Consider the following 25,223-nt stretch of genomic DNA (forward strand, 5'->3'; position numbering starts at 1 on the left):
TAACACTAAAATCTCTAAGGCCTAGTACACACGAGAGGATCGATCCGCGGAAACGGTCCGGGGGTCCGTTTCCGCGGATAAATCCTCTGGCGGATTTTGATCTCATGGTTGTACTAACCATGAGATCAAAATCCCAGCGGAATTCCGTCCGCGGTGACGCGTCGCGCCGTCGCCGCAATGATAAGGACTTCCACGCATGCGTCGAATCATTACGACGCATGCGGGGGATGGATTCGGACGGATTGATCCGGTGAGTCTACAGACCAGCGGATCAATTCGTTGGACTGGATTCCAGCGGATCGATTTCTTAGCATGTCAAGAAATTTTGATCCGCTGGAAATCCATCCCCGGGGAAAAAAATCTGCAGAAAAAATCCGCTGGATCGTACACACCAGGGGATCTATCCGCTGAAACCGGTCCGCGGATCAATTCCAGCGGATCGATCCTCTCGTGTGTACGGGGCCTAAGGCCTTGTACACACGATAGGTTAACCAGAGGACAACGGTCTGAAGGACCGTTGTCATAGGTTAACCAATGAAGCTGACTGATGGTTCGTCGCGCCTACACACCATCAGTTAAAAAAAACGATTGTGTCAGAACGCGGTGACGTAAAACACAACGACCTGCTGAAAAAAACGAAGTTCAATGCTTCCAAGCATGCGTCGACTTGATTCTGAGCATGCGTGGATTTTTAACCGATGGTGGTGCCTACTAGTACTAACGATCGTTTTTTTCCCATCGGTTAGGAATCCATAGGTTAATTTTAAAGCAAGTTGGCTTTTTTTAAACCGATGGTTAAATAACCTATGGGGCCCACACACGATCGGTTTGGACTGATGAAAACGGTCCATCAGACCGGTGTGCTCTGGTTAACCTATCGTGTGTACGAGTCCTAAATCTACAGGTATCCACAATCTAAGACTAATCTATCTAGCCCTGTAAAGAATAAATCCCTATTCATACCTTTTCTGAAGCCGCTCTGGTTCGGTCGCACGCTGAGCTGTCAGAGGAGGCAGCGACAATGGAAGCCCCATAGTAAGTCTATGGGTGACGTCACTTCCCTGGCATTTCACAACCATTTTCGGCTGTCTTTACTGCATGGAGCTTCTGCCGATGGAGACCGAGCCAGAGCGGCTTCAAAAAAGGTAAGTATTAAAAATATTGGGCCAAATCCAAATATCGGGCGCAACTTAAATCTTCCGATTTAAGTTACACCGCCGCAAAATTTCTCCCTAAGTGCCCGATCCACAAAGCACTTACCTTGAAGTTTGCGGCGGTGTAACTTAAATGTGTCCGGCGCAAGGCGTGCCGAATCTAATGGGGCGAGTCCCATTTAAATTAGGCGCGCTCCCGCGCCGGACGTACTGCGCATGCTCCGTCGGGTAACCTACCCGACGTGCATTGCGCTAACTGACGTCGCTCCGACGTTATTTGCTTAGACGTTAACGTAAATGGCGTCCAGCGCCATTCACGAACGTCTTACGCAAACGACGTAGAATTTAAATTTTGACGCGGGAACGACGGCCATACTTAACATGGCTTAAAAGAACTAGGGCTCAGCCCTAGTTTTACGCGGCGTAACTCGACGTAAACGACGTAGATTTAGAGCGACGGGCCCGTCAGAAGGTTCGTGGATCGCCGTAAGTGTTCATTTGCATATTCTAGGCCGGCCGCAATGGCCTCGCCACCTAGCGGCCGGCCTAGAATTGCATCCTTAAGATCCGACAGTGTAATTCAATTACACATGTCGGATCTTCTGCCTATCTATGGTAAACTGATTCTGTGGATCAGTTCCATAGATAGAAACAGGGATACGACGGCGTATCAGTAGATACGCCGGCGTATCCCTTTTGTGGATTACCCCCATTGTGTTTTTTTTTTAAACTTGTCCCTCTTCTTTTGTTTATAGTGCAAGAAATAAAAACCACAGAGGTGATCAAATACCACCAATAGAAAGCTCTATTTGTGGGGAAAAAATTATAACAATTTCATTTGGGTACATAGTTGCATGACTGCGCAATTGTCATTCAAAGTGTGACAGTGCTGAAAGCTGAAAAATGGCTTGGGCAGGAAGGGGGTAAAAGTGCCCTGTATTGAGGTGGTTAAACAAACCTTTTGGGCCCTTTCACACATGCGGACCCTATGTCTGTTTTTCATCCATCCGTTTTCAGATAAAAAACGGACATACATCTATCCCTATGAGATTGCAGATGTCAGCGGATGAACATCCGCTGACATCTGATCTCGTTGGTCCCCGCTATGGTCCGTTTCTGAAGACAGAGGAAAATCCTATTCCCCCCATAGAGGAGAGCGGAGATCTGACAGGGCAGTCCCTGCAGAGAGTGGGGATCAAGGAGCGATCCCCGCTGAGCAAGCAGATGGTAAAATCGGATCTTCACGGGATTCGCATGTCTGAAAGGGCCCTTTGGGATTTTACACTATCTGGCATCTCTTTCATTTTATGATCAATCTGATCGTAGGGTGGATGGAGCTTGGTTTGAATGTCCTTCTTTTGCCCTGTTTGATCTGAGGACACATCTCCAGCTGATGATTGTACATGTAATACATTTCTAGTATCAATGCTTCATCAAAGGTTCAGGGTTGAAAGGTTATGTCAGGCTTATACATTATATGTGTGCTCGTGAATAGGTAGCCCGATGGATTGTACTGAAAGAGGATTTGTGTCAGAGACTCCAAAGCTGATTATTGTGTGGATGAGCTTTCTTTTAATAGACCAACATAATAGACCAACTCTAATAGACAGTCATTACATTGGCAACTGAAGTAATATAAAACTCATCTATATAAGTAGTGATTGTCAAAATGCAAAAAAAAACATACAATATATACCGTATTTATCGGCGTATAACACGCACCCCAATTTAAGAGGGAAGTTTCAGGAAAAAAAAAGTTTTTTTTAAATAAACCACTTTGAAGCAAAATGATGGTATCTGAGCATCAATGCAGCCTGATCTGTGCCCATCTTCAGCCTAAATGCAGCCTGATCTGTGCCCATCTTCAGCCTAAATGCAGCCTGATCTGTGCCCATCTTCAGCCTAAATGCAGCCTGATCTGTGCCCATCTTCAGCCTAAATGCAGCCTGATCTGTGCCCATCTTCAGCCTAAATGCAGCCTGATCTGTGTCCATCTTCAGCCTAAATGCAGCCAGATCTGTGTCCATCTTCAGCCTAAATGCAGCCAGATCTGTGTCCATCTTCAGCCTAAATGCAGCCTGATCTGTGCCCATATTCAGCCTAAATGCAGCCTGATCTGTGTCCATCTTCAGCCTAAATGCAGCCAGATCTGTGTCCATCTTCAGCCTAAATGCAGCCTGATCTGTGTCCATCTTCAGCCTAAATGCAGCCAGATTTGTGTCCATCTGCAGCTTTAGTGCAGCCTGATCTGTGTCCATCTGCAGCTATAGTGCAGCCTGATCTGTGCCCATCTGCAACATTGCTCCTCACTGCAGCCTGATTAATGCCCATCTGCAGCCTATACATTTACCAAAATGCCCTGCCTGTTCAGTTCCCATCTGTAGTCTTACCTTTCATTGTCAGATCATCCCTGCTGTCTCCGAGGGAGGAGGGGGAGCGAGCGCCACTGAATTACATAGAGCCGCGATCTCCTTCCTGTGTACCCGGCACTCCTTCACTTACAGCCACACCTCCTGCGCCTGCTCATATGATAGACAGTACAGTGGTCCAATGCGGGGCCAGGAGGCGTGGCTGTGCGCGACGGAGTGGCGGATACACGGGAAGGAGATCACGGCTCTATGTAATTCAGCGGCGCTCGCTCCTCTTCACTCAGACAGCATGGATCGGCGTATAACACTCACACGCGATGTTCCCCTGATTTTAAGGGGAAAAAAGTGTGTGTTATACGCCCATAAATACTGTATATAATATTATAGAGCACATCTTGTAAGTCTGTTTTGGGTCTTGGCATACCAGATATGACATATAATATTTTGAATACTTATAACTAGATTTAGTTTTTTTTTAAATAATCAAGACAAAAGAATACATTTTCTGAGCTGCTCAGCTTTAGAGGAAGCCTAGCCTTTTGGGTCTCCTTGTTTGGAGGGTGCCTTGCTCTGCTCCCTTACTGAACTTCACAACTTGGTCTGTAGATGGTCTAGGGCCTATAGAAATGTACCAAGTCCTACTAGGACTGTCCTACTGGTCTGGGCCAAAGATAGTATCTCATGACTGGTTGAGGCCAAACTGACGAGGGGGCCTTCCCTTACACCTCCTGTACTGTTTCTCCTGGAGGTGATGACATCATATAATAGGGCACAGAGTGGCACGGGTGCCTTGGAGAAGATCCTGGCTGGAAGAACCTTGCAGTGGGTGCCGAGCAACAGGTGGACTGATGAGCTGGCTGAAGCAGAGACACAGCAGCAGGTGTGGAACCATGAGCAGCAGCAGGTTTGCCAGCAGGCACATCCAGAATCTTGGGTGGTCAGGCAGGCAAGATTCGGTATCAGCTGGGCAGCAGAGGTGCAGAATCGGGAACCAAAGCAGAGACAGGGCCAGGCCGGGGTCAACATCGGGTGAGCAGAGTAGGTACCAAAACAGCAGGCAGGTCACAAGCCAGAATCAGCAATGGGGTATCAGGAAAAATCAGGGTTAAGACAAGCTGGGAAGTACAGGAACAGGTCACAAACAGAAGAAGCTGTTGACCACTTAGCAATCCTCTGGTCTCTGGAGCCAGTTTAAATAGGCAAGTGAGCACCAAGTATTCACATACATTTCCGCTAACACACATGCACAGACACATGCGTGAGTCTGGGCATGTCTAGTTGTCACTCAGGAATTATTATGAGCATGTGTGTGAGTTAGGGAGTGTCTGGTTGTCACTCGAGAATTGTTATTAGCATGTGCGAATCTTCGCACATGTCTTCGTGCAATGACTGTGCATACGATTTCCCTGACAGATAGACACACATTTCTTGGGTCAAATTATTTGTCTCCTGCCCAGTCCCAGTTGGGGAACCCCTCCCTGGGCCATTTTTGTACCATTCCAGACCCCTGGGTCTGGGCACGGTATGGTGTCAAAACCCGGCTGGTTCCCTGCTTTCTTTTTCACAGCTCTTTCAAAAGTTTCAGATTCCTAGCTGGGTGTTGTTCAGATATCTCCAATTAAGACATGCCGTTAGTTTTTTCATACACCAGTCCTCCAAGATGACCCCATAGAGGAGTTGCTAGCCCTGGGGGACCAGCATAAACCCCTATACTCCTTGTATACTGCCCTACTCTGTACTAATTCTTCAAAAGTTGAGTGTCTCTGGGATCTCTGGAAGACTAATTTGCCGACTCTGGAAAATTGGGAGGACTGTCTTGAGAACTGTCCTAACTTGGTTATCACTTATAGGGATAATAGCTAAGATGGGGTAAGTGGTATTATACTGTAGGTGTTTTTGCCAACATCCCCAATTGCAGTAATAAAGCCAAAAGGAGACACTCCTGACAGGATTTTAAAGGCCAGTACACCAGAAAAATCAATGAGTTAAAAAGTGAATATACACTATTTATTGCAGAGTCATAAAAAAGGTTCAAATGTATATACAGACATAATATATATGGACAATGTATACAAGGCATAATGTCATAGGGTCACAAACAGCCCTGTGTGTCCAAGATGTTACAATGTAAGCTGCTTAGATATGGCAAAGGGGCTCAAACATGTGGCATCCCAAGCCCAACACATTTCGGAAGTACTGCACCTGAGCACCAAAAAAACAAAAAAACAATTTAATTGATTCTTAATATTCAAAGCAAACACTCCCATCCATCCATGTCTCCATGCTTTATTTTGCTGGGAAATCACTTTGAAAAACACCACCATAGCATTTCTGACCATGGTCATCCTGAGTGTGGGCAGTTGATTCATGTAGCATTTATTTCCTGGAATCCATCTGCCCTTCTCTTAGGCATGCGGGCAGGAGGGTGTGCTTAGCTGGGATGTATGACATAATTTGCCTAGGTATGCAAACCAGGAAGTAACTGAAGAAAGAAGGGAAAAATAAGGTTTAAAACAAGTAAATATGATATACTTTCCTATTTATTTACTAATGCTAGCAGCATGAGGATTACAAATAGTCAGTGGTGATTGAGAGAGTGAAGTGCCACTTTAACGACAAGTAATTGTAAGGTGTGTTCTGATTGGACAAGGTGGAGAAGATTGACATTGATGTCTAATATTAATAATATCTAAGATTGCAGCTATTGCTGTAGAAGCGCCCATACTACAGTAATTGTCAGCTTCCCCAGTGACCCATCAGGTATGGGCTATGCATTCATTATTGTGCCACGCTGGACCAATGGAAGTATGTGATAAAGGGAATTCTTGGGGTTCAACTTTACATGAATGATACAAAGTTTACTTTTGGTATCATCTTTGGCTTGGATTTTTTTGCCCCTGATAAAGTATTACCATTTTATTTATTGCTTAATATATGTACAATGGAACCTCGGATCACGAGAATAATCCGCTCCAGGAGAATGCTCGTAATCCAAAGTACTTGCATATCAAAGCAAGTTTCCCCATTGAAGTCAATGGAAACGAAAATAATTTGTTCCGCATTGACTTAAATGGCATGCAATACTGCATGCGGCCAGAGGTGGGGGGTCGCCGAAGAGCCTCGGAAACAGCCGAAAAGGCCCAAGGACAGCTCTGCTGACCTCGACAAACCTCGGAAAGGCTCGGGAACAGAACATTTCCGTGTCTTTTCGAACAGTTTAGAACGCCCCCCCCCCCCCCCCACCTCAGCCCAATAGCGGTTCTGCACATTTCTTTGGCTTGAATCCTGCTCATTTTGCGAGATTACACTCGCAAACCGAGTTAGGATTTTTTAAAATACCGCGCTTATATTGCGAAACGCTCGTTAACCGCGTTACTTGCAATACGAGGTTCCACTGTATGCGTAAATAATGCAATACCAAAACTAATGTTACTGAGTGACACCAAGAGGAAACATGGCATTGATAATCAGACTGGACCAATAGGCAAAACTTGAGGTTAGGCAATCAGTCTAATCAAACACAGGGGTTTAATTAAGGTTAAAGTCGCAGTCCTATATGGAGTAAAATAGATGTCTTCTTGGTTGAGTATGTGCTCCACGGGTATTAGAGCTAAGCTGCTGCCTCTTATTATCAGAGGGAGGCAGGTTGTTATTCAGAATTCCCATAGAGGCTCCCATAGGAGTCCCCACACCTGGGAGGAGGCCACAGGATCGAACCAGCATGTTGGAAGGATTAGATCTCCCAGTGTGCTTTATAATACAATCTTTAGTCTGCAGCCAGACAGAAGAACATACAGTTTTGTTCAAAATTATTCAACCCCCCAATGCTGTAAAGGGTTTTAGAGAATTTAGTGTACATTTGTAATTGTATTCAGAATGAAATCCTACAAGGACTTCTTAAAGAACCATATGCAACTAAAATGACATCAATTGGTTTTGTAATACAGTAGTAAATGTTTATTTTGTGAATTCTTCATTTACACAATTATTCAACCCCTTAAAGACTACCACTCTGAAGAACAGAGGTTCATTGACGTGTATTCAATCAGGTATTGAAAACACCTGTGGATGTCAGGGAGCAGCAATAAATCCTAATAAGCACCAATCAGGCAGCTTTAAAATGACTGTGATACTAGGCTCCTTCTAGACATTTACTGGTGTGGTTACAAACATGGTGAAGTCAAGAGAATGGTCCAGGAAGACAAGAGAAGAGGTGATTACTCTTCACAGGAAGGGCAATGGCTATAAGAAGATTGCAAAGATGTTAAACATACCAAGAGACACCATAGGAAGCATCATTCGCAAATTCAAGGCAAAGGGCACTGTTGAAACGCTACCTGGTCGTGGCAGAAAGAAGATGCTGACTTCGACTGCTGAGCGCTACCTGAAGCGTAGAGTGGAGAAAAGTCCCCTTGTGACTTCTGAGGAACTGAGAAAAGATTTGTCAGATGTGGGTACTGAAGTTTCTGCTCAGACAATACGGCGCACACTGCGTAATGAAGGCCTCCATGCCAGAACTCCCAGGCACACCCCCTTGCTGTCTCCAAAGAATAAGAAGAGTCGACTGCAGTATGCAAAAATCATGTGCACAAACATGGATCAACGCTATGTTTGGAGGAGGAAGAACAAGGCCTATGATGAAAAGAACACCTTGCCTACTGTGAAGCATGGCGGGGTGTCAATCATGCTTTGGGGCTGATTTGCTTCTGCAGGTACAGGGAAGCTTCAGCGTGTGCAAGGTACCATGAATTCTCTTCAGTACCAGGAGATATTGGATGACAATGTGATGCAGTCCGTCACAAACCTGAGGCTTGGGAGACGTTGGACCTTTCAACAGGACAATGATCCCAAGCATACCTCCAAGTCCACTAGAGCAGTGGTCATCAACCCTGTCCTGCAGGGCCCACTAACAGGCCAGGTTTGCAAGATAACTGAAATACATCACAGGTGATATCATTTGCTCCTCAGTGATTGCAGTATTCTAGTCTGCATCTCCCCAAGGTAATACATAAAACCTGGCCTGTTAGTGGGCCCTGCAGGACAGGGTTGATGACCACTGCACTAGAGCATGGTTGCAGATTAAAGGCTGTAACATTTTGGAGTGGCCATCGCAGTCACCAGACTTAAATCCGATTGAGAACCTCTGGTGGGAATTAAAGAAAGCAGTTGCAGTGCGCAAGCCTAAGAATGTGACTGAACTGGAGGCTTTTGCCCATGACCAATGGGCGAAGATACCCGTAGATCGCTGCAAGACACATGTGTCAAGCTATGCTTTACGTTTAAAAGCTGTTATAACTGTAAAAGAATGTTGTACTAAGTACTAAGATTGAATGTCACTTGGGGGTTGAATAAAACTGATAATGATGTGAGCACAGAAAATACATTTGTGGTTATTTCATTATAAATGTTATGTTATATTTGTCTGACCTACACGTGCCTCTTTGATTTAATTGTAAGCAGGATGACTGAATGATCAAAATCAATGTCAAACTGGCCAAAACAATCAATTTCAGTGGGGGTTGAATAATTTTGAATACAATTGTATGACCTGCTTTTCTGCCCACCTGCACCTCTAGTATAGGTTTAGGAACAAAAGCTGTTTAAACATGTTGTGTTTTACACAGTGTACATGAAGCCTATTAGGCCTCATGTACACTGCTGTTTGAAAATGGATGTTTAGCCCAGGTTCACACTGAGTGTGGTAATGAAATCATGCGAGTTCACTCACACAATTTCATTACCGCAGGTCAGTCCCAAATTCGGGGACGATTTCAGAGACATCTGTGTGGGTTTCTGCATGGAGGTCAATGGGAATCGCATCTCGAAATTGCCAAAATTTTACAGAAACTACTTTGGGAAATCAGTGTGGCACCACAACTGTCATCATGGAGGAGTGGAAGAGGACTTCAGCGGCAACCTGTGAATCTCTGGGGAACTCCATGCCCAAAAGGGTTAAGGCAATGCTGGAAAATTATGGTGGCCACACAAAATATTCACACTTCGGGCCCAATTTGGACATTTTTACTTAGGGTTGTACTCACTTTTGTTGCCAGTTTAGACATTAATGGCTGTGTGTTGAGTTATTTTGAGGGGACAGCAAATTTACACTGTTATATAAGCTGTACACTCACTACTTTACATTGTAGCAAAGTGTAATTTCTTCAGCGTTGTCACATGAAAAGAGATAATAAATATTTACAAAAATGTGAGGGGTGTACTCACTTTTGTGAGATACTGTGTGTGTGTGTAATAATGGGGGCCAAGATCACCAGCGGACATTTGTAAAAGCAAACAGTTCTTTAATTCCACCAAAACAGATAACATAAATAGCTTCCTTCAGCACAAAATCAAATAAATAGTTCACAGTTCTAGCGATACAAGGACCCATACAACTGGTTCACAGCCAAACTCTTGGTCCCTCCAATACTGGGGTAGTGTTTCTCCGTGGTTCTGGCTACTGGACAAGCCACAGAGTTTCAGCAACAAGTGTCTCAGTTCCCAAGAGCGCTCGCCCGTTCGTGCTTTCAGCTTGTGAGCTACTCCACACTCCTTCACTGACACAGGTGCTGATTTGGCTCTGCTGCCATTCAAGCCTTCCTTTTCTGGGGCTTAACCACTTCAGGACCAGAGCCCTGGTAGTCAGTGTTTTGGAGGTTCTTCTAGAGCTCGCGATCTCGATTCAACCCCCCCCCCCCCCCCCCGCGATCTCCAGGCTGGATGACCCGTGATTTTCGGATCCAGCGTGGAATGGATCGAGCGGTACCGCTACTCGGGTACGGCCATAGGAAAATCCCTGACTCCAGCCTAGCTCCGGAGCGGCGGCCATCTTGGTACACCTGGTGGCGGCTGTCTCATCAGGAAGTGACGTTTTGTCTCCGCCATCTTGCTCCACCCCACACTCCTGCACAGTAATGTTGGTGAGAAGGGGGCAAGTGGACATCTTGTTACACCCAACGGAGTTTTAGATTTCACAGTTATTTTCAACACAAAACTGAGCTTATGTGCTTAAATACAGTGGGCCATATTCTCAAACAAGTTACGTAGGCGTATCAACAGATACGCCTACGTAAGTCCGTTTCCTATGTTTAAGTGTATTCTCAAACTGAGATACACTTAAACATGCCTAAGATACAACAGCCTGCGCCGTTGTATCTTAGGCTGCAATATTTACGCTGACCGCTAGGTGGCGGTCAGCGTAGAATATGCAAATGACTAGTCACGCCGATTCTCGAACGTACGCTTGCCCGCCGTAGTGTTTTAACGTCGTTTCCGTAAGCGATACGCGGCGTAAAGATAAAGATGCCCCCTAGGTGGCGTACTCAATGTTAAGTATGGCCGTCGATCCCGCGTCGAAATTTCAAAATTGAACGTCGTTTACGTAAGTCGTCCGTGAATGGCGCTGGACGCCATTTACGTTACAGTCAAAACAAATGACGTCCGTGAGACGTCATTTAGCGCAATGCAAGTCGGGTAATTTACCCGACGGAGCATGCGCATTACGATCGGCGCGGGAGCGCGCCTAATTTAAATGATCCACGCCCCCTGCCTGGATCATTTGAATTAGGATGGCTTACACGGGTGGACTTTACGCGATGCCGCCGCAAGTTCACAGGTAAGTGGTTTGGGAATCCGGCACTTGCCACTTAAACTTGCGGCGGCGTAACGTAAAGTACATACGTTCCGCCGCCTGAAATGTTTGAGAATATGGCCCACTATATGTAAATCTGACGGACTGTTTAGATGTTAAATTTTAAATGCCGCAGCAAACCTGCTGACCTTACATGCTTGCTAATGTGACAGAACACCTTTGATTTTCACATTTAGTTAAATGTGAAAATCAGAGCTCCGTTTTTTGTTGAAAATAACTTTAAATAAATACATTTTTGAGAATCGTGATCTTCATTTTATGCAAAAGAATCGTGATTCTCATTTTTCCCAGAATCGGGCCTGTGTTCCACCACAAATTTGAACTCATGCAGTGCCAAGAACCATCTAGTAACCCTGGCATTCATGTGTTTGCTTTGTCTCGTCCAGTTCAGTGGGGCATGGTCTGACACCATGCAAAACTTTCTGCCAAGAAGGAAAAAAAAGTAACTCTCATCTCTTCACAATTACCCCCCCCCCCCCCCCTTTCTCACGGCATACACCTCTTCAAAATTCTCCCCTTCTTCACAAATCCCTCCCCTTCTCACAGCTCTAATCTCTTCACATATTACTCCTGAAGCACCACACAAATGGAAAAACAAATGCTGGTAGTTGTGGTGTCGGGATCGTGGCACCAACAAACATATGACTTACCCTGCACATGCCCTAGGTACTTGGTGAGAGCACATAGAAGCCGGGAAAAAGGAAGTGACTACTGCAAAAATGTCCTCTACCGTCTCCTGAGTTTAGTGACAGGTTGGAGAAGACAGGATACGCAAGAGGTGGCAGAATAGAGTTCCGCCACGTTCCGGCTTATATATATATACACTGTATGAATGTATTTGCAAATTATGGTGGAAAATAAGTATTTGGTAACCTACAAACAAGCAAGATTTCTGGCTCTCACAGACCTGTATCTTCTTCTTTAAAGAGGAGTTCCACCCAAATTTGGAACTTCCTCTTAACCCACTCCTCTCCCCCTTACATGCCACATTTGGCATGTAATTTTTTTGGGGGGGGGAGTGGGGGCTTCAGCACGAGTGGGACTTCCTGTCCCACTTCCTCCTTCCTGTAGGCGACTAAGCTTAGTCGCCTTCAGGAAGTGGCTGCTGTAGGCGATCGCCTAGGACACGTCACAGGTCCTAGGCGATCTCCTGGCCAATTACAGGGCGGCGCCGCGCCGCTCGCGCATGCGCAGTGCCGCGCCGCTCGCGCTCGCGCATGCGCAGTGGGTGCCCGGCCGTGAAGCCGAAAGCTGTCACGGCCGGGTGCCCACACTGAAGATGAAGACGCCGGCCGGGGAGGGGGGGAGAGGAGCGGAGCCCCGGCCGGCGCGTCGCTGGAGCGCTGGAGCAGGTAAGTGCCTGTTTATTAAAAGCCAGCAGCTACACTTTTTGTTGCTGCTGACTTTTAATAAACATACAAATGGCTGGAACTCCCCTTTAAGTTGCTCCTCTGTCCTCCACTCATTACTTGTATTAATGGCACCTGTTTGAACCTGTTATCAGTATATAAGACACCTGTCCACAACCTCAAACAGTCACACTCCAAACTCCACTATGGTGAAGACCAAAGAGCTGTCCAAAGACACCAGAAACAAAATTGTAGACCTGCACCAGGCTGGGAAGACTGAATCTGCAATATGCAAGCAGCTTGGTGTGAAGAAATCAACTGTGGGAGCAATAATTAGAAAATGGACATACAAGACCACTGATAATCTCCCTTGATCTGGGGCTCCACGCAAGATCTCACCCCGTGGGGTCAAAATGATCACAAGAACGGTGAGAAAAAATCCCAGAACCACACGGGGGGACCTAGTGAATGACCTGCAGAGAGCTGGAACCAACGTAACAAAGGCTAACATTAGTAACACACTACGCCGCCAGGGATGTAGATCCTGCAGATGTGTCCCCCTGCTTAAGCCAGTACATGTCTGGGCCCATCTGAGGTTTGCTAGAGAGCATTTGGATGATCCAGAAGAGGATTGGGAGAATGTCATATGGTCAGATGAAACCAAAGTAGAAATGTTTGGTAGAAACACGACTCGTCGTTTTTGGAGGAGAGAGAATGCTGAGTTGCAACCAAAGAACATCATACCTACTGTGAAGCATGGGGTGGCAACATCATGATTTGAAGCTGTTTCTCTGCAAAGGGAACAGGACGACTGATCCGTGTACATAAAGGAATGAATGGGGCCATGTATCGTGAGATTTTGAGTGCAAACCTCCTCCCATCAGCAAGGGCATTGAAGATGAAACGTGGATAGGTCTTTCAGCATGACAATGATCCCAAACACACAACGCCCGGGCAACGAAGGAGTGGCTTTGTAAGAAGCATTTCAAGGTCCTGGAGTGGCCTAGCCAGTCTCCAGATCTCAACCCCATAGAAAACCTCTGGACAACAAAGGTTATATAACAGTATTGAGATGAACTTTTGATATTGACCAAATACTTATTTTCCACCATAATTTGCAAATAAATTCTTTCCAAATCAGACAATGTGATTGTCTGGATTTGTTTCCACATTTTGTCTCTCATAGTTGAGGTATACCTATGACGACAATTACAGGCCTCTCTCATCTTTTTAAGTGGGAGAACTTGCACAATTGGTGGCTGACTAAATACTTTTTTGCCCCACTGTATAGTATAGTTGGAACTGTCACACTAGCGGGATCAACAGCTTAAAATAGAGAAAATAAACATCATAAAAAATTAAACAAACACAACGACCACCTCTAAGGACTGTTAGGTGCAATATATTCATGTATCGTTCTAGAGTTTACATACACTTTAACCTTTAAAAAGTAGCTCTCTTAGAGAGGAAGTAAAGGCACAAAAACCATTACTTATAATTGCCAGGAAGCTATACTTATCTTATAATTGCCAAAAAGTACTGGAAACTCATTTTTTTTCATTGTTGAGCCAAGACCTTACGGTGCCAAAATCTCATGACCAATAGCAAAGATTCTGGCGCAACCACAAAGATCAGTACTTAGAAGAAAGCCATGATAAAAGAGGCCAGGCCAATCTCTAAGCTATTCCCTACCACTACCTGATCTCCTTATACGGTACGTCTTCTCATGTCCTACCCTCTTTCACAAGTAGTAACGGCGTTGGATCCTCACAGCCCGCCATCACACACAACAGTGCCAAGATTCCAGTGCTTAAAGCTATTGATTTGTTGATTTAAGATGCAGTTTACTTTTAATCAATTTATATAGTAAATGCAGTTAGAGAGCCTAGTTTACCAAAGCACTTTACTGAACGTTGTTTTTCAGGCAGAAAACAAATGAATAATTATGTCACGCAGCAGTACCACCGGGAGTTGTATCCAGGCAACAGGAGAACGGGATACCATAACAACATCTCTTTGTGAACTTTAAATCCCATACAGATAAGTTGAATACATATACAGTACAGTAAGTGTATTCCAGTACTGAATTACTGACGTCTGTGTATTATCTGAATATAAGATTATGGGATTTCTAAAGTTTTCAAAACTGCTTTACAATTGTGCAAATATATATATATATTTTTTTTGGGCAATATATATATATTTTTAGATATTTAAAGGCACTATTGTAAACTCAGACATAACTAGAAATGACAGTCTGTTGGATTTGTTCATCTAAAACCGCTTAGAGCAAATGTTCATATAGAAGAAAACTGGCTAGCTGTGACCATAAAGGGGTTTTATTTAACCACTTGCCTACAGGGTACTTTCACCCCCTTCCTGGCCAAGCCAATTTCAGCTTTCAGCGCTGTTACACTTTGAATGATATTCGCACGGTCATGCAACACTGTAACCAAATGAAATTTGTATAATTTTTTTTTTCACACAAATAGAGCTTTCTTTTGGTGGTATTTATTCACTGATGTTTTTTTTTACTAGTAAAAAAGACAGAAAAAAAAGTTTCTCTTTAGTTTCTGTCTGTAAATTTCGTAAATAAGTAATTTTTCTCCTTCATTGATGTGCACTGATGAGGTGGCACTGATAGGCTGCCCCGATGGGCACTAATGAGGTGGCACTTATGGGCACTGATTAGGTGGCACTGATGAGGTGGCACTAATGAGCACTGATAGAGAGAAAAGATAACCGCTCAAAGTGATCAGAGAGCCCCTTCACTGGATCCAAACCCTGGGTGCCGGCAATGCAATGGAAATGCAAAAATACGAAAGGAACTTGGACAGCCGCACTCCAAAAACGTTCCGTTTTATTAAAATAAATCACAAAATAAACATTCCACAGCAAAAAATTGGGACAAAAGCACTGATAGGTGGCACTGGTGGGCACGGATAGGTGGCATGGATAGGCGACACTAATATGCGGCATGGATAGGCAGCAGTGATGGGCAGCACTGATGAGCAGGCACTGATGGGCACTGAAAGGCAGCACTGACTGGCATCACTAATGGGCACTGATTGGTGCCACTGATGGGTATTGATTGATATCACTTATGGGCACTGATTGGTGTCACTGATGGGCACTGATTGGTGTCACTGATGGGCACTGCTGGGGCTTTACTGTAATCAGGGCACTTATGATCAGTGCCCTGATTACCTGGTCTCCCCTTTGAGGAGATGCCACCTCCTCCCAACACACTATCTGTGTGATGCGAGGAGACACGATAAATGGCTGCGGTTCTTTACCAAGTTTGTGGTCACGCTGTGTTCTGTGGGCGTGGGAGAGCAGCCGTCGCCTCAGAATGAAAGCCGCACCACTCCTCTGTCATTTGACGTGGGTGGGCAGCAAGTGGTTAAAGGAGAAGTATGGTCAAAGCTTTTGTGGCCATACTTCTCCTGTGGGTCACTTAGTTCTGCACTCCTATGACCCAGAGCAGTGGGGTGGGCTAAATTATGCTATCACCTGACTTCACAGAGCCAGGCCAGGCTCTCCAGGGGCCCTGACAATAATGTCGGGTTGCACCCAGATTCCTGGCCACTGAGAGCCTCAGCCAGCGGTGCCTGCTGCCTCCACAGTCCGGCGCTCAAGTGAGCACTGGAGGAGCTGAGCAGAAGCCGGTGACTGACAGTCAACCAATGCCTCTCTGCTTACTGAAGACTGAGAACTAAGCAATCAGCGGTATTTGACTGTTCAGTTCCCCGCAGCATTGGATTCATGCTGCAACCATCTAGGCGAGTATAAAGGTTTGTTTTTTAAAAATCTACAAACTTCTCTTTTAATCTAAGTAATAAGCTACAGGTACATACTAGCAAGAGAAAAACTCAAAGTATAACTAAAGACAGTTTTGGATAGCATGGAGAAAGATTAGAACACCTGTCAGATCTTTGTTATGTCTGTGCCCCATTAGGGAGATTTACCCTCTATAGGGAGTTCTGGCTCTTGGGACAACTGGGGATTTCCTCTTTTGGTGGGATTTCACCTCACTTCCTGTTTTGGCCATGGGACAGGAAGTGAAGGGAAATTTTTCCAACGGGACACATATGACAAAAAAAAAGCTGATGAGTTTTAACCTTCCCTTACTCTGTCAAAAAAATGCTTTAATTTTCCAATGCTAAGGGACACTTTTCAAAACATAGATTGGGAGGGAACATTATCAACTGAAGGCACAGGTCCTATAAGAAAGTATTTTAATACCAATGTGACCTAATGTTAGTGTAAAAAAAAAGACATTTAATAATATTAAATGTAAGAAACACTTATTTAAGATATACAAGCAATGTGTCAAAAGCTGACATATATCCCCTTGGCAATTAGATGATATGGCTACACGAAATGTGGCTTAATGCTAGTGTAAAAAAGTGGCATTAAAAAATTTGTGAAGAATTAAAAAAAAAAAAAAAATTAAGTAGCACTTTCAACTGAGAGATGCAATTAATACAACAAAAGCTAAAAAGTATTAATAAATATAATAATACGTTAAAGACTAGGTCTGACCATGTAGCCAGCCTAGAATTTTTTTTTTTTTACTTGGAGTTGGCCAACAGGGACAAAAAGACGGAAAATTAGAATTTCTGTGTGTATAAAGGAAACTAGTGATGCTAGTGGGTTGCTAGACAAAAAAAAAAAAAAAACATAACATGTCAAATCACATGTCAAAATAGACCAATGTGAACAAGGGCTTAGACAAATAAATGTAACTAAAGCACGTTGAAAAAACATGGCTGTGCGGTACAGAGCTCTGTGAATGAATGAACTACCGACAACTTTTGCAGCTGTTGGCTTGCAGTTCACAATGAACTACCAGGGTGCTGTTGAGCATTCTAGGTAGTTCACTGTTTTTTTCCTGTCAGCGTGTAACTGCCTTGTATGTACACACGTTCATGCAAAAAAACGTCTGACCAAAGCGTGGTGACATACAACACGTACGACGGGACTATAAAGGGGAAGTTCCTTTCAAATGGCACAACCCTTGGGCTGCATACTTATTTCTGAGCATGCACGTTTTTTTTTTCCCTCAGAAAAAAATACACACCTTTTTTTTTTCGTGATGAGAAAAAAACTGACGGGAAACACGACGAGAAAAAAGAGCTGGTTTCTATTTTTTTGCGGGCAGTTTTTTCGTCGAGAAAACTGCTAGGGAGCATACACACGACTGGTTTTCATGACCAATATAAAAAATGGCAGATATCTCGTCATGAAAACCGGTCGTGTGTACAAGGCATTAGGGGGGTAGGGATGTCTTCCATTACAATTTATCTTTTATTTATTTTTTATTAAATAAAAACTATTTGATATTATTTGAACATATTGATTCATTATATTATGTTTCGATCAGCTGTTCATTTTAAATATCATAACATCATCATATAAAAAAATGTGTAGAGTACAGTGAAGGTGATGCAGACAAGAATCTTTTTGCATTCATATTGCCAATGCTCAGCAATCAGTAGTGGAAAATCTGTCTTATGAAGTTTGTAGAGCTAAACTCTGCTCCATGTCTGGACTTTGGTGATAACACAATATAAAATAAGTCTGGGCATTGGCAGTCTTGACAAAAACATAATCTTTTATGAAATTGGAGACTTGCTGTAAGCTACAGATACCTTTTTAGGTTTTTAAGGTTACTTACGCTTCAGTGCAGAGGAATCACCAACAATATCTTTAGCAGCCTTTCTCAAACTTTTTACTCTAGGGGAACCTATGAAATAATTGTCAGGTCTTGTTGGAAAAATGCCCCTTACATTGCTGACCAGTGGAGAAATGTCCCCCTTATAGTGGTGATCAGATTGCATACCTCCCAACCGTCCCGAATTGCCCATGAAATTCCCGCTGTGGGAGGTCTGTCACACATCATGGGCACCTTGCCCCCTTGGCTGATCTGATGCCCCCTAAAAATGCTGCCGCATCGCCACTGTCCCTCACTGCCCACTGTACTAGCACTGGCCGAGACCCGCTTTATTTCACCCCCAGACCCTGCCTGGCTCACTGCCAAAACAACTGGTTGCTAGACACAGCCCGCCTGGCTTCTAACAACCAGTGATGTCACGACGAGGAAGAGAGCGGAGCACCAGCATTCAGAGCGAACCAGAGGAGGATTCCTCCTCGCGCCCAAGCTCCACCCCCGTCTCCCCCCGACTCCGCCCCAAACTCCAGGTCTTCCCTGAAGGCTGTTGCTGCCGCTGGAAGAAAGGTAGGAGATATGCTGCCTGCCACTGCCCTGAGTACGCTCATGGTCACTCTACTCCCTCCCATACACTGCCCCACTCCAGTCATGCTGTACAGTCCCCCCATACTACCCTCCACTACCCCCCATTATACTGCCCTCCACTTCCACCCCCTGCCATCATACTGCCCCCCTCCCATTATACTGCACTCCACTGCCACCCCTCCCATTATACTGCCCTCCACTACCACCCCCTCCCATTATACTACCCTCCACTGCCACCCCTCCATGACAGATTGCCACCTTTACAGACAACTAAAAAGATCATTGGTGCCATGCAGCTACGTATTGGTCCCAGAACTTTGTAGACGCCATCAAATGTAAAGTCATTCAGCCACAGCTCAAGGAACCCCTAACAACTTCTGGAGGGATCCTAATAGAGGATAGCTGCTCTATAGTATAGCTGGCAATGGAAGGGTTAATCCCAATGATATCCATCATCGGGGGTGGTATGCTATTCTTTTCAGCTGCAATTTGTATAAAAGAGAATCACATACAGTAACCACAAACTATATATATATATATATATATATATATATATATATATATATATATATATATATATATAGGTTCTAACAAAACAAAAACAAAAAAAGCTAGAAATCCAAACAAGCAAACAAAATGACTCCTATTAAAGCCTGCAGTTGCCAGGCTACTGACAGCGGCTGTGTATAAGTGCTGTGACACAATACTCATGCCTTTTCTTGCATCCTTTAGGAAGGCTGCATTATCCTGTGAGCAGGTCCTTCCATCTCTCTAGTCAACTGTTTTTTTTTTCTATTATTTTTTTTTTTTTGCTGGAGAGAAAAAGCAGGATTCGGCAGTCTTCTGGAAGCTGCTGAAATCTGGAATGGACATGGAAATCCTTAAGTGGTTCACAAAATATGACACCTATGTCAAGGTAGGCATACCTCTTCCAGATGTTTAGCCATGCACTGTATTTCAAGGACGGCAGGATTTGGACTCTTTTAATAGACTGCTGCTTTTTTTATTTTATTTTTAGCCTTTTTTTTTTTTAAATGGACCTCTTTGAATAGGAACGGAAGAGGGCTCAGTTTACTGCAGAAGAAGCTGGATACAAAGCGTTATGTTTTTTTTTTTTCTGCTTTCTTCCATCTCCGTGGAAACTGCAATAATCTTTGATATCAAGCGCTATTGCATTGCGAATATTGTACTGGTACCCTGGATGTGTTCTAGCAGCCTTGTTTGTTATTCCTGGGAGGTATGCAGAGGCGATCTAAAAAAAGATGCAGCTATTGAGTGATAAGAAAAAGGTGACTGCTGGGATCACGTTGCTGAAAGGGCTCGTTTTTTTTTTATGTATTTCAAAACCTCATCCAGCCCTCTGCTGCCATTTTGTTCAGAGTATTGTGATGAATGGTGTTTCCTGCAACTTACAAGGTGGGATATGCTATGTCAGACAGGAGTCAGCAGGGTATTTGTAATCCACTTTGCTGGCAGTTGAGGCCGTGGCAGAAGCATCTGGCACTTTGCATGTGCATTTTAGGTACATCAAGCGTCAGGTCTACAGGAAATCCGTTCCGTGTTCTCCTCACGCACCTCTATTGTCAGCTTCCTTTTTTTTTTCAGGTGATAACAAAGATAAAAGCCTGGTTATATCATTTTCTTATCTGGACATTGAAGTCCTTTCTTCTTAAAAATATCTCTAGGACCAGCTGCAAATGGTAGTTTATTATTCGGTTATTAGTTTAGAATTGAAGGTTCTTAGAAATAACAAGAAATGTTCTTCGGCTATATTAAACAAAGTCAACTTACGTTGAATTATAGAGGAGCGAGGGATAATATTAACAAATATTTATGTAATGTTTGCCTGGTCCTATAAAAAGATTTATAGATACAGAATATGGTACTTTTTAGAACTCCTGTATGCTGGCCCTTTGTTTTTTGCAAATTAGCAGCCATTTTGTACAAAAGGAGATTAAACTGTGACAGATTATTCAGTTCATTATTAGTTATTATTACACAGGAAGTCTAATGCAATACAGGTCGTTCTCAAAAAATTAGCATATTGTGATAAAGTTCATTATTTTCTGTAATGTACTGATAAACATTAGACGTTCATATATTTTAGATTCATTACACACAACTGAAGTAGTTCAAGCCTTTTATTGTTTTAATATTGATGATTTTGGCATACAGCTCATGAAAACCCAAAATTCCTATCTCAAAAAATTAGCATATTTCATCCGACCAATAAAAGAAAAGTGTTTTTAATAAAAAAAAAGTCAACCTTCAAATAATTATGTTCAGTTATGCACTCAATACTTGGTCGGGAATCCTTTTGCAGAAATGACTGCTTCAATGCGGCGTGGCATGGAGGCAATCAGCCTGTGGCACTGCTGAGGTGTTATGGAGGCCCAGGATGCTTCGGTAGCGGCCTTAAGCTCATCCAGAGTGTTGGGTCTTGCGTCTCTCAACTTTCTCTTCCCAATATCTCACAGATTCTCTATGGGGTTCAGATCAGGAGAGTTGGCAGGCCAATTGAGCACAGTAATACCATGGTCAGTAAACCATTTACCAGTGGTTTTGGCACTGTGAGCAGGTGCCAGGTCGTGCTGAAAAATGAAATCTTTATCTCCATAAAGCTTTTCAGCAGATGGAAGCATGAAGTGCTCCAAAATCTCCTGATAGCTAGCTGCATTCACCCTGCCCTTGATAAAACACAGTGGACCCACACCAGCAGCTGACATGGCACCCCAGACCATCACTGACTGTGGGTACTTGACACTGGACTTCAGGCATTTTGGCATTTCCCTCTCCCCAGTCTTCCTCCTGACTCTGGCACCTTGATTACCGAATGACATGCAAAATGTTCTTTCATCCGAAAAAAGTACTTTGGACCACTGAGCAACAGTCCAGTGTTGCTTCTCTGTAGCCCAGGTGAGGCGCTTCTGCCGCTGTTTCTGGTTCAAAAGTGGCTTGACCTGGGGAATGCGGCACCTGTAGCCCATTTCCTGCACACGCCTGTACACGGTGGCTCTGGATGTTTCTACTCCAGACTCAGTCCACTGCTTCCGCAGGTCCCCCAAGGTCTGGAATTGGTCCTTCTCCACAGTCTTCCTCAGGGTCCGGTCACCTCTTCTCGTTGTGCAGCGTTTTCTGCCACACTTTTTCCTTCCCACAGACTTCCCACTGAGGTGCCTTGATACAGCACTCTGGGAACAGCCTATTCCTTCAGAAATTTCTTTCTGTGTCTTACCCTCTTGCTTGAGGGTGTCAATGATGGCCTTCTGGACAGCAGTCAGGTCGGCAGTCTTACCCATGATTGCGGTTTGGAGTAATGAACCAGGCTGGGAGTTTTTAAAAGCCTCAGGAATCTTTTGCAGGTGTTTAGAGTTAATTAGTTGATTCAGATGATTAGGTTAAGAGCTCGTTTAGAGAACCTTTTCATGATATGCTAATTTTTTGAGATAGGAATTTTGGGTTTTCATGAGCTTTATGCCAAAATCATCAATATTAAAACAATAAAAAGGCTTGAACTACTTCAGTTGTGTGTAATGAATCTAAAATATATGAAAGTCTAATGTTTATCAGTACATTACAGAAAATAATGAACTTTATCACAATATGCTAATTTTTTGAGAACGACCTGTATATCCATTATAGTCACAATAAAATTAGGAGGGGGGGGTATGTTTGGTGCATTGACTTTGGGTGCTAAAGTACTTTACATTTCCCAGGTCTTATTTCCAACATATTGTATCACACATGAATATTTCATTAAAAATAACTGCTATCTTGAACATAACACCTAAGCATACAACTCAAATTAAATCTTATAGAGCCCTCAACCTATATAACAACAAGTAACTCTTAGGCCAACCTTTAAAGCATGGGTGCTCAACCTGTGGCCCTCCAGCTGTTGCGAAACTACAAGTCCCATGAGGCATTGCAAGAGTGACAGTTACAAGTAGGGATGCACCGATATATCGGCGGCCGATACATATCAGCCGAAAATAGCTGTTTTGGGGAAATGCCGAAACAACTTAAAAATTGCCGATAATGACTAGTGGTGCAACGCGGGATTGCAGAGCGGTAAAACACACATTGAAATTGTCTCCGCTCTGCTCGCACACAGCTCTGCCTGCTCCTAACCACGCTGTGATAGACAGAATGCGGGTCTAATGCTGAGATGTGTTCTGTCTATCACAGCGTGGGGTTAGGAGGAGGCGGGGCTGTGTGCGAGCAGAGCGGAGACAGTTTCAACATACGGGCGGTGAGTTGCTTTCCTTTCTAGCATAACATGTTTTCAGCCATCCGTCCTCCCCTCTCCCCCCACATACATACGACTCCTACTTACAATTTGAGGGAGAAAACAGGAAGTGAGAGAAAATCTACTACTAGGAAGGGAAATTCACTCCTGTAATGCCACGTACACACAATCGGAATTTCCGACAAGAAACCCGTGGATTTTTTTTCCGACAGAATGTTGGCTCAAACTTGTGTTGCGTACACACGGTCATACAAATGTTGTCGGAAATTCTGACCGTCAAGAACACAGTGACGTACAACACTACGACGAGCCGAGAAAAATTAAGTTCAATGATTCCGAGCATGCGTAGGATTTTTGTGCATCGGAATTGCATAAAGATGATCGGAATTTACGACAAGAACTTTTCCCATCTGAAAATTTGAAAACCAGCTCTCAAATTTTTGCTGTCGGAAATTCTGAAAGAAAATATCCGATGGGGCCTACACACGGTCGGAATTTCCGACCAAAAGCTCACATCAAAGTTTTCTTATCGGAAATTCCGATCGTGTGTACGCGGCATATGAGTTATCATGGGAAAAAGGTGTCTCCACTGGAGCTTTATCACCAATCCTTGTTTCCACAACTCAAAATTTTCAAAATCCAATTGTCACAGGGACACAGAGTGAGGTGAAATCTTCTGAACAGGGACACAGGGAGCAAAACAAATGTTACCGGGGTGATAACCCTTTACTATGCTATCCAAAAAAACTTAAAGGGTCACTAAAGGATTTTTTTTTTTTAGCTAAATAGCTTCCTTTACATTACTGCAGTCCTGGTTTCATGTCCTCATTGTTCGTTTTTGCTTTGAAGTAGCTGTAATCCTTCTCTGATCTCCACACTTCCTGCTTGTCTGGCTCCTTATGAAAAAACTCATGCGAGCTTCTCACTGTAGTCCATGATCAAGAAGGTGTGATTAGTGTGTGTCCAAAACTCCTCAGAACCAATCAGATTCATTTTAAAAACAAACACTGCCCTGTGTTTGTTTGTTTTTGTTCTGTGTGTTTCTGTACTTCACAGAAACATGAAACTAGTTTAAAATCGAAACTAAACTGCAGGCACATTATATGATTGATTTTTATCTATGTTTAATCATTTTTTAAAGGAATCAGTTAACTATTATGTCTCTATACCCTGTAAACAGTCATTTCAGCAAAAAATATTTTTTCCTTTACTGCTCCTTTAAAAAAATAATTTTTGGGCTGGAGTAAGGCCGCGTACACACGTCCGAGAAACTCGACGGGCGAAACACATCGTTTTCCCTGTCGAATTCCTTGTTCGGCTGTCAGAAAACTCGTCGAGCCAAATGTTCCCATTGCCCAACGAGGAAATAGAGAACATGCTCTCTTTTTGGCTTGACGAGTTTCCCGACGGGTTTCTCGGCGAAAAGTGTACACACAACCGGTTTTCTCGGCAGAATACGTCTCCCGTCGAGTTTCTTGCTGAATTCTGCCGAGAAAACCGGTCGTGTGTACGGGGCCTTACACTTACACCTGTTTCAACTTGAATACAAATTCAACTCAAGAGCAAACCTACAGACCCTATCTTGTTTGTAACTCGGGGACTGCCTGTATATGAGGATGGTTTACTAGCCAAAATATTAGTATTTATGTTTATACAGTACAGAAATGTAAAGTGACGCTAAGGCTACTTTCACACTGAGGCATTTTACGGTCGCTATGGCGCTAAAAATATAGCCTGAAAAGTGTCTGTAAACTGCCTCTTCTGAAGCCCCAGTGCTTTCACACTGGGGCGGTGCGCTTGCAGGACAGGAAAAAGTCTTGCAAGCAGCATCTTTTGGGTGGTGCGTGACCGTTGTATTTAAACCGCCCCTGCCATTAAAATCAATGGCCCGCACTCCCGAAGCGCCTTTTCGGGCGCTTTTAACCCTTTTCCGGCTACTAGCGGGGGTTAAAAGCGACCCGCTAGTGGCCAAAAAGCATCGCTGAAATTAGCATTGCTTCACCGCTAACGCGGCCAGCATCTCTGTGGGAAAGTGCTCTAAATGTTCTTTAAAAAATAAATAAACTGGGACTGGCCCCCCACTCCCACGTCACTGGTTTTGATTGACAGCAGAAGAACTAACCAATCAACACATTTTAAAGGTATATGTTGTTTTTGCTCGGAATAATACATTAATTCCAAAATTAAATGTTAAA

General features: G+C 43.8%; 1 protein-coding gene across 6 annotated transcripts in view; it reads left to right on the forward strand.

Annotated features, from left to right (window-relative positions):
- The window catches only part of WDR17 (WD repeat domain 17), a 168,208-nt gene that overhangs the window by 15,478 nt on the left and 127,507 nt on the right, over positions 1–25,223 (forward strand). For 3 of the 6 annotated variants that reach the window (XM_040333619.1, XM_040333636.1, XM_040333628.1), the window contains exon 1: positions 19,534–19,695. The exons of 1 other annotated variant lie outside the window; for it this stretch is intronic. In XM_040333619.1, the coding sequence (XP_040189553.1) occupies positions 19,645–19,695 (51 nt within the window). In that variant the 5' untranslated portion in view covers positions 19,534–19,644. Of the gene's footprint in view, positions 1–19,533; positions 20,069–20,095; positions 20,196–25,223 lie in introns of those variants that run through there. 2 more of the 6 variants (XM_040333645.1, XM_040333654.1) reach the window with 2 other exon arrangements.

This window comes from Rana temporaria, chromosome 1 (genome assembly GCF_905171775.1).
Source record: "Rana temporaria chromosome 1, aRanTem1.1, whole genome shotgun sequence".
In the NCBI taxonomy this organism is placed as follows: Eukaryota; Metazoa; Chordata; class Amphibia; order Anura; family Ranidae; genus Rana; species Rana temporaria.